The 13673-nt window shown below is 45.2% G+C and overlaps 1 protein-coding gene across 1 annotated transcript in view; it reads right to left on the bottom strand.

The window, feature by feature from the left end:
• Window positions 1-2079: 2079 nt before the first annotated feature.
• LOC124777405 (bone morphogenetic protein 1-like) overlaps window positions 2080-13673 on the bottom strand; it is a 75621-nt gene continuing 64027 nt past the window's right edge. Inside the window, exon 4 of the mRNA XM_047252804.1 lies at window positions 2080-2653. Coding sequence (XP_047108760.1) covers window positions 2124-2653 — 530 coding nt within the window. The 3' untranslated portion in view covers window positions 2080-2123. The remainder of the gene's footprint in view (window positions 2654-13673) is intronic.

The following is a 13673-nucleotide window of genomic DNA, read 5'->3' as shown; positions in this document are numbered from 1 at the left end:
TGGCGACAGGAGCCGAGAAAGCATATGTCGTGCTTGAAATGCACTCACATCAGTCAGTCATAACAGTGCAACGACACTTCAGGACGAAGTTCAACAAAGATCCACCAACTGCTAACTCCATTCGGCGATGGTATGCGCAGTTTAAAGCTTCTGGATGCCTCTGTAAGGGGAAATCAACGAGTCGGCCTGCAGTGAGCAAAGAAACGGTTGAACGCGTGCGGGCAAGTTTCACGCGTAGCCCGCGGAAGTCGACGAATAAAGCAAGCAGTGAGCTAAACGTACCACAGCCAACGGTTTGGAAAATCTTACGGAAAAGGCTAAAGCAGAAGCCTTACCGTTTACAATCGCTACAAGCCCTGACACCCGATGACAAAGTCAAACGCTTTGAATTTTCGGCGCGGTTGCAACAGCTCATGGAAGAGGATGCGTTCAGTGCGAAACTTGTTTTCAGTGATGAAGCAACATTTTTTCTTAGTGGTGAAGTGAACAGACACAATGTGCGAATCTGGGCGGTAGAGAATCCTCACGCATTCGTGCAGCAAATTCGCAATTCACAAAAAGTTTAAGGTGTTTTGTGCAATCTCATGGTTTAAAGTTTACGGCCCCTTTTTCTTCTGCGAAAAAAACGTTACAGGACACGTGTATCTGGACATGCTGGAAAATTGGCTCATGCCACAACTGGAGACCGACAGCTCCGACTTCATCTTTCAACAGTATGGTGCTCCACCGCACTTCCATCATGATGTTCGGCATTTCTTAAACAGGAGATTGGAAAACCGATGGATCGGTCGTGGTGGAGATCATGATCAGCAATTCATGTCATGGCCTCCACGCTCTCCCGACTTAACCCCATACGATTTCTTTCTGTGGGGTTATGTGAAAGATTCAGTGTTTAAACCTCCTCTACCAAGAAACGTGCCAGAACTGCGAGCTCGCATCAACGATGCTTTCGAACTCATTGATGGGGACATGCTGCGCTGAGTGTGGGAGGAACTTGATTATAGGCTTGATGTCTGCCGAATCACTAAAGGGGCACATATCGAACATTTGTGAATGCCTAAAAAAACTTTTTGAGTTTTTGTATGTGTGTGCAAAGCATTGTGAAAATATCTCAAATAATAAAGTTATTGTAGAGCTGTGAAATCGCTCCAATCATTTGTAATAACCCTGTACTATAAGTAGTGCCATATTTTCACATGGTTTGGTACTATTTTAGTATAGTTTGATCTGATGAAGACTGGAAAGTGGTTTTAAGTTTTTTATTTGCCACTGAGTAATCTGCAATGTTGTCATTACTATAGAAGAACATTTGTTTACATAATAAACATTTTGGTCCATTGCACACACTGCTACTAACAGCCTCTGGCACTTTTGCCTGGTAACTGTTGGTGTGTTCGAGCATTAGTTTTCTCTATACTGCTCAGTGTAATTTGTGTATAGTGTGTCGAACCACCTGTATTGCCATTCTGGTTTATCTGCTGTGGCTACTTCCAAGAATGTGTATTTGACTGCATTTTAATTACTGATGAAGATGGTATGTAACCTTTCAATAACATGAACTAATGCCTATATTCTTGCCTCATTTGTATAATTATTGTAACACACACTGTAACTTTGTTTTTATAGGAGGGTTTAGAAATGGACATGATGGGTGTAACTAGTCACTACCAATAAACAAATGATACTTCTTAATGTGGCTTTTGACGCAATTCCAAACATTTATTTCAATAAAAGCAAAGCTGATGACATATTTTACCCACAGCTTGCTGGAGATCCCTAAAAAAGAGGCTTTTAACTTTATTTTTGCAACTCTACACCACATCAAAAGATATGCTGTACTAAACAGAGTGGAGGGTGTGGCTGTTGGTGAGCACACGGCATCAGGCATGATCGTTTGCTGCGTCCGCCAGTGAGCTCACAGAAGTAAAAATGTTTTAAAGAAGGTCTTTTTTGAGTGTGGGATGGAGTTCTAACAGGCTTTTGGTAACAATAAAATAGCACTGGGCTGAAGATTTGATTGTTGCATTTGGTTACAAATGGTAATACATCACTTACACATTAAACTTTCATGGTGGGGTTTCTTCAATGATTTCGCTATCACAGACGATTCTTGCCACGTAATGTCACTCCACTGAAGACTTTTTGGTAGTTTCCTCGAATCGCCACTGGCGATCTCGCCTCTCTTCATCATCTTTTTCTAGGGAATGTGAGCTGCTGGAGGAAATTTCGTTCCCAACAGCTTGTAGTGGAGGTCCGTAAGTGTCGATGTTGTTGTGTGCGCTACCTTTCTTGTCGCTTGGTTGTGATGAGGTGCTAGCAACGGTGCTAGTGGGTGGAACCACTTGTGTTACCGACGAGTTGCTGGCTGTGGAGTTGGAGGGGGCGGCGGCAGCTGGCTGTAGCAGGTCGTCGCCCAGGTAGAAGGGCGGCGGGCAGCGGTACAGCCGGTTCAGTTTGGCGACGTCGCCGCGGCTGAAGCGCTCGCGCTGGCCCATGACGGCGACGGCGGCCGGGTCGCGCGGCTCCAGCGTCAGGCTGGAGCCGTCCCTGGAGAAGGCGCGCGCCCGGTAGTGCATCACGCTGCCGTAGTCGTACGGCAGCCCCAGCGTGCGCGTCTGCGACGCCGGTCGCTTCTTGAAGTTGAACTCTCGACCTGCGGGCATCCAAGTCTTAGGCTGATGCATAAGTTCGTGGCGTTTTTGTTTTACGCGTTGGTTGCTGTTGCATTGGGTTTATTTATCGATAGCCATTTTTTGACTGTAGTGCACTGTCCCTATTTTAGGTTGCATATTGTCATTTGGAGATGGTGAGTGGAGCTGTGGACGCTGGAAAATGGAGTGCAAAATGGTGAAATCGGAACACTTCCTACAATGTTTGATTCCAGCAGAGGGGTAACAGCCGACCGGTGAGTGATGTCCTTAGGTTAGTTAGGTTTAAGTAGTTCTAAGTTCTAGGGGACTGATGACCTCAGATGTTAAGTCCCATAGTGCTCAGAGCCATTTGAACCATTTGATCGTTTCTCCCTATGTAGGTCGGCGTCAACAAAATATTTTTGCATTCGGAGGAGAAAGTTGGTGATTGAAATTTCGTGAGATGATTCCGCCTCAACGAAAAACGCCTTTGTTTTAATGATGTCCACTCTAAATCCGGTATCATTTCAGTGACACTCTCTTCCCTATTTCGCGGTAATACAAAACGTGCTGCCCTTCTTTGAACTTTTTCGATGTACTCCGTCAATCCTATTTGGCAAGAATCCCACACCGCGCAGCAGTATTCTAAAAATATTTGGTCAGTGAATTTGTTGAATGTCAAAATATGTGACACAAATGACCGTATCGTTTGACTGCATTGATTTACAAGCTTCAATTTTTTACACCGCCAACGGATTGTAGGTCTTAGCATGTGACAAATTTCTACTTGATACGTGTACCCGTTCCTGAGAAAAAGGGGTCTGTAACGGACGGACGGACAGAGAGGCAGACAGACGGACAACAAAACAATTCTGTAAGGGTTCCGTTTTTACCGATTGAGGTACGGAATCCTAAAAACAAATTTGGTGTCGTAATTCGGCGAATATGCACATAAAAATTACTTGCGACTGTCGGGGAATTTGCCATGTGGTCCACTATAACTTGGCGACGCGTCGATATATTTATTCATTCTGGCTGTATTTAAGGTGGCCTGTCTTAGCTGCCTCACCCTGTAATACATATAATGTCTCTCTCTCTCTCTCTCTCTCTCTCTCTCTCTCTCTCTCTCTCTGTGTGTGTGTGTGTGTGTGTGTGTGTGTGTGTGTGTGTAAGCTGCACAATTGCTGGACTAGTATCAGGAATATGCCCATCTTCAGCGACATCTCATAAATACTGGTTTTTAGCACAGACCAAGGACATGTGCTGATAGGATTCATGTAATTATCCAGTTATATGACTGTGGTAACCAACATATCATTTTTTCATGTTGCCAACTCCACATGCTGATGCCACTGAAGATGGGCATGTGCCCGATACTACTCTGGCTCTTAACATCCGAGTTCGACCTACACCCAGCCCTTACAGATTTACTTCTGTCAAAACTCTCCTTCTTACTAAACTTCCTGCCTACCTTGTTGGACCAAAGCTCCTAGGAAACTATAGTAGCCTTCGCTCTGTTTATAACAATGGGAGAGAGAGGGGGAGAGAGAGGGGGAGAGAGAGAGAGAGAGAGAGAGAGAGAGAGAGAGAGAGAGAGAAGGGGGTGTCCTCGGTCACTTACATCGCCAACCAGTACAGAAACTTAAAAAAAATTAATTGATAATATTGCAGAATTCATAAAAGAGGTGAAAAGGTACCGGCAAAAAAGTGGCAGATACAACATTCTTTTGCCGCGCGGGATTAGCCGAGCGGTCTAGGGCGCTGCAGTCGTGGACTGTGCGGCTGGTCCCGGCGGAGGTTCGAGTCCTCCCTCGGGCATGGGTGTGTGTGTTTGTCCTTACGGTAATTTAGGTTAAGTAGTGTGTAATCTTAGGAACTGATGACCTTAGCAGTTAAGTCCCATAAGATTTCACACACATTTGAACTTTTTTTTTTGAACAACATTTTTTTTTGTCACAGCTTAATGTCTCCTCGGTTGTGAGACTACATAAATACGCAGTTTGGCACTCGATAGAAAAACTGAAACTACTTGCGCTCGATAATACGTAGGGCTTCATTGTTTCAGAATCATTTCAGTATTTCTCAACTCCACTCTTTACTCAGGTCGATCATGAATTGTCCATTATTCTCCTACTGAACACACAGTTTCTGTCTTGTAATTCTGGGCTTAGTTTTTTAAATTTTTAATCAAATACTGTACAGAGCCTAAAAATTACATGAATAGATGTTTTCCATGTTTACATATTTCGTTTGGCACTTCCTCATTCTGCCTGAATTGGAGGCAGTCTTGTAATTCAATAACGAAACTTGCAGATTTATTGTTGCTATTGTATCCATTATTACTATTATTAATGTTTTGTAGTTATCACCACCGTCGTTGCCATTCTACATAGTACCGATTGCGGTGAATCAAAGCTAGTGTTTGCTGTTAAATACGTAATATAAATGTCGAATTTGTGAAATATCTTCCATAGTAACGAAGCTGTAGGTTATTTTTACTTCCCGTTAGTCAAGAAAATTAGGTTTATAAAGAGAGAAGGAACAGCTGTTACGGCACTTTATTCGGGAGGGACGACAATCAAATCGTCGTCCTGCTAGCCTGATTGTTTTCCGTCGTTTTCCCTCTGTAGGAATCAGCATGGGTTTCGAAAAAGACGGTCATGTGAAACCCAGCTCGCGCTTTTCGTCCACGAGACTCAGAGGGCCATAGACACGGGTTCACAGGTAGATGCCGTGTTTCTTGACTTCCGCAAGGCGTTCGATACAGTTCCCCACAGTCGTTTAATGAACAAAGTAAGAGCATATGGACTATCAGACCAATTGTGTGATTGGATTGAGGAGTTCCTAGATAACAGGACGCAGCATGTCATTCTCAATGGAGAGAAGTCTTCCGAAGTAAGAGTGATTTCAGGTGTGCCGCAGGGGAGTTTCATAGGACCGTTGCTATTCACAATATACATAAATGACCTTGTGGATGACATCGGAAGTTCACTGAGGCTTTTTGCAGATGATGCTGTGGTGTATCGAGAGGTTGTAACAATGGAAAATTGTACTGAAATGCAGGAGGATCTGCAACGAATTGACGCATGGTGCAGGGAATGGCAATTGAATCTCAATGTAGACAAGTGTAATGTGCTGCGAATACACAGAAAGATAGATCCTTTATCATTTAGCTACAAAATAGCAGGTCAGCAACTGGAAGCAGTTAATACCATAAATTATCTGGGAGTACGCATTAGGAGTGATTTAAAATGGAATGATCATATAATGTTGATCGTCGGTAAAGCAGATGCCAGACTGAGATTCATTGGAAGAATCCTAAGGAAATGCAATCCGAAAACAAAGGAAGTAGGTTACAGTACGCTTGTTTGTGCACTGCTTGAATACTGCTCAGCAGTGTGGGATCCGTATCAGATAGGGTTGATAGAAGATATAGAGAAGATCCAACGGAGAGCAGCGCGCTTCGTTACAGGATCATTTAGTAAACGCGAAAGCGTTACGGAGATGATAGATAAACTCCAGTGGAAGACTCTGCAGGAGAGACGCTCAGTAGCTCGGTACTGGCTTTTGTCAAAGTTTCGAGAACATACCTTCACCGAAGAGTCAAGCAGTATATTGCTCCCTCCTGCGTATATCTCGCGAAGAGACCATGAGGATAAAATCAGAGAGATTAGAGCCCACACAGAGGCATACCGACAATCCTTCTTTCCACGAACAATACGAGACTGGAATAGAAGGGAGAACCGATAGAGGTACTCAAGGTACCCTCCGCCACACACCGTCAGGTGGCTTGCGGAGTATGGATGTAGATGTAGATGTAGATGAACCACTTAGGATGAAGGGCGGTATTGTTCGTCGAACATGAGAACAAGACTTCTTACGCATGCTCGTCCAACTGAGCAGGCGCTCGCTTGAAATAACCTCACAGTCGCCGCGATGTTGAAGCATAACCGTCCTCCAGAGCTCAAACTCTTCGTAACATTACATGTTTATTTCTTTGTCAATATTCCACGCGGTAAACAACTGTTGTCAGCTTCCAAGTGAACTGTGAAGCGTTTCCTACGTACTGAAGATATATGTTTGTTGATAAAATGTTTCTTCTCATAAAGAAGTCAGTGTGCTCCTTGCCGCCGTTGGATAGCAGCTGCAGCAGCAAGTCGTATACTCCTAGCTCACTCATTTGTTACATAGTTTAATTCTTAATTTCTTTGCGTGTGTTTGGTACTTGCATTGTTTAATTCATAAATTTCGGGCGTATTATAGTATTTGAGAGTTGTAGCATAGCGTTTTAGTACCCGAATAGTGTAAATTCACGTAGTCATTTGTCTTCTGTTTTTGTTTTGAACGGCCAGTGTCGGTTGGTCACAGTCAGTGTGCTCCCTGCCGCCGTTGGATAAGCAGCTGCAGCAGCAAGTCGTATACTCCTAGCTCACTCATTTGTTACATAGTTTAATTCTTAATTTCTTTGCGTGTTTTTGGTACTTGCATTGTTTAATTCATAAATTTCGGGCGTATTATAGTATTTGAGAGTGTAGCATCGCGTTTTAGTGTAAATTCGCGTAGTCTCCTTCCGCCGCCGAGCAGTGTCAGCAGTGCGCAAGTAGCAGCATTACTGCATTTACTAGGCAATCTTGTATTTTAATAACCGTTTAAATTTTGTTGATTTGTTTGCGCTCTCTGTAGATTAGTTCAGACGTTCTTTGCAAAACAGTTTTTAGCATGGATAGGGACTGCAACTGCTGTGTTCGGATGCAGGCTGAGTTGGCATCCCTTCGCTCCCAGCTTCAGGCAGTGTTGGCTTCGGTCACACAGCTTGAGGCTGTTGCCAATGGGCATCACTGTGGGGGTCCGGATGGGGGTTTGTCGGGGACGGCCAGCTCGTCCCACGCATCCCCTGATCGGACTACGACTGTGGTTGCCCGGGATACTGCCCGCATTGAGGCTGATCCCTCACCTGTGGTAGAGAGGGAGGTCGTCTCAAGGTGTGGCAGGGGGCGAAAGACATTCCGGAGGGCTGAACGGAAAGTCTCTCCAGTTTGTCTGACGAACCGGTTTCAGGCTCTGTCTCAGGCTGATACTGATCTTCGGCCTGACATGGCTGCTTGTCCTGTTCCAGAGGTTGCCCCTCAGTCTGCAAGATCCGGGCAGTCGCAGAGGGTGGGCTTACTGGTAGTTGGGAGCTCCAACGTCAGGCGCGTAATGGGGCCCCTTAGGGAAATGGCAGCAAGAGAGGGGAAGAAAACCAATGTGCACTCCGTGTGCATACCGGGGGGAGTCATTCCAGATGTGGAAAGGGTCCTTCCGGATGCCATGAAGGGTACAGGGTGCACCCATCTGCAGGTGGTCGCTCATGTCGGCACCAATGATGTGTGTCGCTATGGATCAGAGGAAATCCTCTCTGGCTTCCGGCGGCTATCTGATTTGGTGAAGACTGCCAGTCTCGCTAGCGGGATGAAAGCAGAGCTCACCATCTGCAGCATCGTCGACAGGACTGACTGCGGACCTTTGGTACAAAGTCGAGTGGAGGGTCTGAATCAGAGGCTGAGACGGTTCTGCGACCGTGTGGGCTGCAGATTCCTCGACTTGCGCCATAGGGTGGTGGGGTTTCAGGTTCCGCTGGATAGGTCAGGAGTCCACTACACGCAACAAGCGGCTACACGGGTAGCAGGGGTTGTGTGGCGTGGGCTGGGCGGTTTTTTAGGTTAGATGGTCTTGGGCAAGTACAGAAAGGGCAACAGCCTCAACGGGTGCGGGGCAAAGTCAGGACATGCGGGGACCAAGCAGCAATCGGTATTGTAATTGCCAACTGTCGAAGCTGCGTTGGTCAAGTACCAGAACTTCAAGCGCTGATAGAAAGCACCGAAGCTGAAATCGTTATAGGTACAGAAAGCTGGCTTAAGCCAGAGATAAATTCTGCCGAAATTTTTACAAAGGTACAGACGGTGTTTAGAAAGGATAGATTGCATGCAACCGGTGGTGGAGTGTTCGTCGCTGTTAGTAGTAGTTTATCCTGTAGTGAAGTAGAAGTGGATAGTTCCTGTGAATTATTATGGGTGGAGGTTACACTCAACAACCGAACTAGGTTAATAATTGGCTCCTTTTACCGACCTCCCGACTCAGCAGCATTAGTGGCAGAACAACTGAGAGAAAATTCGGAATACATTTCACATAAATTTTCTCAGCATGTTATAGTCTTAGGTGGAGATTTCAATTTACCAGATATAGACTGGGACACTCAGATGTTTAGGACGGGTGGTAGGGACAGAGCATCGAGTGACATTATACTGAGTGCACTATCCGAAAATTACCTCGAGCAATTAAACAGAGAACCGACTCGTGGAGATAACACCTTGGACCTACTGATAACAAACAGATCCGAACTTTTCGACTCTGTATGTACAGAACAGGGAATCAGTGATCATAAGGCCGTTGCAGCATCCCTGAATATGGAAGTTAATAGGAATATAAAAAAAGGGAGGAAGGTTTATCTGTTTAGCAAGAGTAATAGAAGGCAGATTTCAGACTACCTAACAGATCAAAACGAAAATTTCTGTTCCGACACTGACAATGTTGAGTGTTTATGGAAAAAGTTCAAGGCAATCGTAAAATGCGTTTTAGACAGGTACGTGCCGATAAAACTGTGAGGGACGGGAAAAACCCACCGTGGTACAACAACAAAGTTAGGAAACTACTGCGAAAGCAAAGAGAGCTCCACTCCAAGTTTAAACGCAGCCAAAACCTCTCAGACAAACAGAAGCTAAACGATGTCAAAGTTAGCGTAAGGAGGGCTATGCGTGAAGCGTTCAGTGAATTCGAAAGTAAAATTCTATGTACCGACTTGACAGAAAATCCTAGGAAGTTCTGGTCTTACGTTAAATCAGTAAGTGGCTCGAAACAGCATATCCAGACACTACGGGATGATTATGGCATTGAAACAGAGGATGACACGCGTAAAGCTGAAATACTAAACACCTTTTTCCAAAGCTGTTTCACAGAGGAAGACCGCACTGCAGTTCCTTCTCTAAATCCTCGCACAAACAAAAAAATGGCTGACATCGAAATAAGTGTACAAGGAATAAAAAAGCAACTGGAATCACTCAATAGAGGAAAGTCCACTGGACCTGACGGGATACCAATTCGATTCTACACAGAGTACGCGAAAGAACTTGCCCCCCTTCTAACAACTGTGTACCGCAAGTCTCTAGAGGAACGGAGGGTTCCAAATGATTGGAAAAGAGCACAGATAGTCCCAGTCTTCAAGAAGGGTCGTCGAGCAGATGCGCAAAACTATAGACCTATATCTCTGACGTCGATCTGTTGTAGAATTTTTATGAACATATTTTTTGCTCGAGTATCATGTCGTTTTTGGAAACCCAGAATCTACTATGTAGGAATCAACATGGATTCCGGAAACAGCGATCGTGTGAGACCCAACTCGCTTTATTTGTTCATGAGACCCAGAAAATATTAGATACAGGCTCCCAGGTAGATGCTATTTTTCTTGACTTCCGGAAGGCGTTCGATACAGTTCCGCACTGTCGCCTGATAAACAAAGTAAGAGCCTACGGAATATCAGACTAGCTGTCTGGCTGGATTGAAGAGTTTTTAGCAAACAGAACACAGCATGTTGTTATCAATGGAGAGACGTCTACAGACGTTAAAGTAACCTCTGGCGTGCCACAGGGGAGTGTTATGGGACCATTGCTTTTCACAATATATATAAATGACCTAGTAGATAGTGTCGGAAGTTCCATGCGGCTTTTCGCGGATGATACTGTAGTATACAGAGAAGTTGCAGCATTAGAAAATTGTAGCGAAATGCAGGAAGATCTGCAGCGGATAGGCACTTGGTGCAGGGAGTGGCAACTGACCCTTAACATAGACAAATGTAATGTATTGCGAATACATAGAAAGAAGGATCCTTTATTGTATGATTATATGATAGCGGGACAAACACTGGTAGCAGTTACTTCTGTAAAATATCTGGGAGTATGCGTGCGGAACGATTTGAAGTGGAATGATCATATAAAATTAATTGTTGGTAAGGCGGGTACCAGGTTGAGATTCATTGGGAGAGTGCTTAGAAAATGTAGTCCATCAACAAAGGAGGTGGCTTACAAAACACTCGTTCGACCTATACTTGAGTATTGCTCATCAGTGTGGGATCCGTACCAGATCGGTCTGACGGAGGAGGTAGAGAAGATCCAAAGAAGAGCGGCGCGCTTCGTCACAGGGTTATTTGGTAACCGTGATAGCGTTACGGAGATGTTTAATAAACTCAAGTGGCAGACTCTGCAAGAGAGGCGCTCTGCATCGCGGTGTAGCTTGCTCGCCAGGTTTCGAGAGGGTGAGTTTCTGGATGAGGTATCGAATATATTGCTTCCCCCTACTTATACCTCCCGAGGAGATCACGAATGTAAAATTAGAGAGATTGGAGCGCGCACGGAGGCTTTCAGACAGTCGTTCTTCCCGCGAACCATACGCGACTGGAACAGGAAAGGGAGGTAATGACAGTGGCACGTAAAGTGCCCTCCGCCACACACCGATGGGTGGCTTGCGGAGTATAAATGTAGATGTAGATGTAGATGTAGAAAAAACACACACACACACACACACACACACACACACACACACACACACACACCACTGGAGTCGGTGTCTTCACTTCTGCTGTTTACGTCGTCTGGTTAAGAAACTACTGTATTTAGTATCGTTTTCTTCTCATACGTCCTCTTGTTACAACAGAAACCCACTCAGATTTAGAGGTAAGATGGCGCAGAGGATAACCCGTCAAAAACTGAACACAGATCAAGCGTGAAAACAGGAAGAAGGTGTACTAAACTGTGAAAAAAAAGCAAAATAAAAACCGCGAACGGTCCAAGCTTAACATATGTAATATCGAGAAAAATCAAACATCTGCGACGTTATGGCTAAGTGGTCATAGTGTTAGACTATAAACCGGGCGAGCCGTGTTCGAAAGTCCTTCGTGGCTTTTATTTATTTTATTTTTATTTACCGAGCGAGGTGGCACACTGGACTCGCATTCGGGAGGACGACGGTTCAATTCTGCGTCCGGCCATCCTGATTTAGGTTTTCCGTGATTTCCCTAGATCACTTCAGGAAAATGCCGGGATGGTTCCTTTGAAAGGGCACGGCCGATTTCCTTCCCCATCCTTCCCTAATTCGAGCTTGTGCTCCGTCTCTAATGACCTCGTTGTCGACGGGACGTTAAACACTAACTTCCTCCTCCACCTCTATTTTTATTATTATTTTTTTTCACAACATTACGAACTGTCCATCCGGTCACTGGAATGTTTGTTCCCTTTCTGTAATCTTGGCAGTTGCCATGTGTATGCGTGTGTCTGCGTGTATGGAACAGGAGACCTAGAAACGACGGAGAGGCTTCGTCCCCGCCGTAGCCCTCAGGGGTTGACAACCCCAGGCAACGGCAGTCCACTCACCCCACCGCCCGCTCCACACCCAGGGTTACTGTGCGGTTCTGCCTCCAGTGGACCCCCCCCCCCCCCCCTCCCCCCGCGGAAACGTCCATACCAGACGAGCGTAACCCCAAATGTTTGCGTGGTAGAGTAATTATGGTGTATGCGTACGTGGAGAAAGTGTTTGCGCAGGAATCGCCGACATAGTGTAACTGAGGCGGAATAAGGGGAACCATCCCGCATTCGCCGAAGCATATGGAAAACCTCCTTAAAAACCATCCACAGGCTGGCTGGCACACCGGACCTCGACACTAATCCGCCGGGAGGATTCGTGCCGGGGACCGGCGCCTTCCCGCCCGGAAAGCAGTGCGTTAGACCGCCCGGCTAGCCCGTCAGGCTGGCAGTTGTCATACTGCACACTGGTTACAGAATATGAGCCATGTGGTAAGAATACATTGCCTTTGTAAATAATTGTGATGAATAGTGATAGCAGGTGCGATACCACATACACATCTCACTGAAATGATAGCAACAAATAAACGGGTGTGAACCACGTTACAATAAAAGAATTCATGAACGCAACTTCAAAAACGTTAGAAACATATGTTTTGACAGAGCACAGAGAAACTGTGTGATTGTGAAACTGCTGCGTTCACTTGTTGCAGCTTATGTGACAAAGTATTATGTTTTCATCATTTCCTTGGCAGCGATCACATTCACATTCATACGAACACCTAAATCGGGCAACGAGGCATATCCCACTCACTCACCAGGCACACAAATTATGTGCGTCGTAAGAGATTCCCGTCATATGACACACGCACTGTCACTAATGCCGTATATGACACCCCCCCGCCCCCCGGCCCCCACTCCTGTTTTTTCCGATGGAGGATTCGGTTGACTCGTCGCTTTGCATCAAATGTTTGCGGTTCCCATTCGAAAGCCATTTCTTTTCGGCTGCTGATAGAGTAGTTTTACAGTAACAGCTGTCATTACAGGTCCCTACCTTACACGTCGCTGTTGCAAATGGACGTTACACCGCGACACAGACACAAATTTGAATACAGCGAACAGCAAAAATAAATAAGAAATTGGTTGTAGTGAGGTTCGAACATGACTCGCCGGCTTGGCAGTCCAGCACCTTGACTAACACAACCCATTACACTTTCCGGCTCCTCTACATAGCATTTCTTATTTTTATCCATAATTCACTACATGTGCTTCCTTTTTTTTATGCTTGATTTGTGTTCAGTTTTTGACGGTTTGTCCACCGGGCCCTGTTAGCACTAAATCTGAGCGGGGTGCGATGGGGAGTTTCCCTTGTTAGTTTGATCTTAAATATCTTTCCACGAGTGGTTTTTCCACTTCTCTGAGAGTTTTCGTGTAACAACCTCGTTCACTAGTGTGCCCTTGAGGTGAAAATTAATTTTCCGTTTCGTGACCGCTTTGAACTCAGACAAATTCAATGCTACAAATGTAGAAGATGGGAAACCTTGTGGCCGTGATTCTGTGCTAATGACTCCATTAGATAATGCATTTCCTGTGGCTTGTACCCTTTCGATACTTTTGAATTTCGCTTTTCAACTATTCTATTCAAATTCTACAC

This window comes from Schistocerca piceifrons, chromosome 1 (assembly GCF_021461385.2).
Source record: "Schistocerca piceifrons isolate TAMUIC-IGC-003096 chromosome 1, iqSchPice1.1, whole genome shotgun sequence".
Taxonomy (NCBI): Eukaryota; Metazoa; Arthropoda; class Insecta; order Orthoptera; family Acrididae; genus Schistocerca; species Schistocerca piceifrons.
This window is presented reverse-complemented; position numbering and strand designations above follow the sequence as displayed.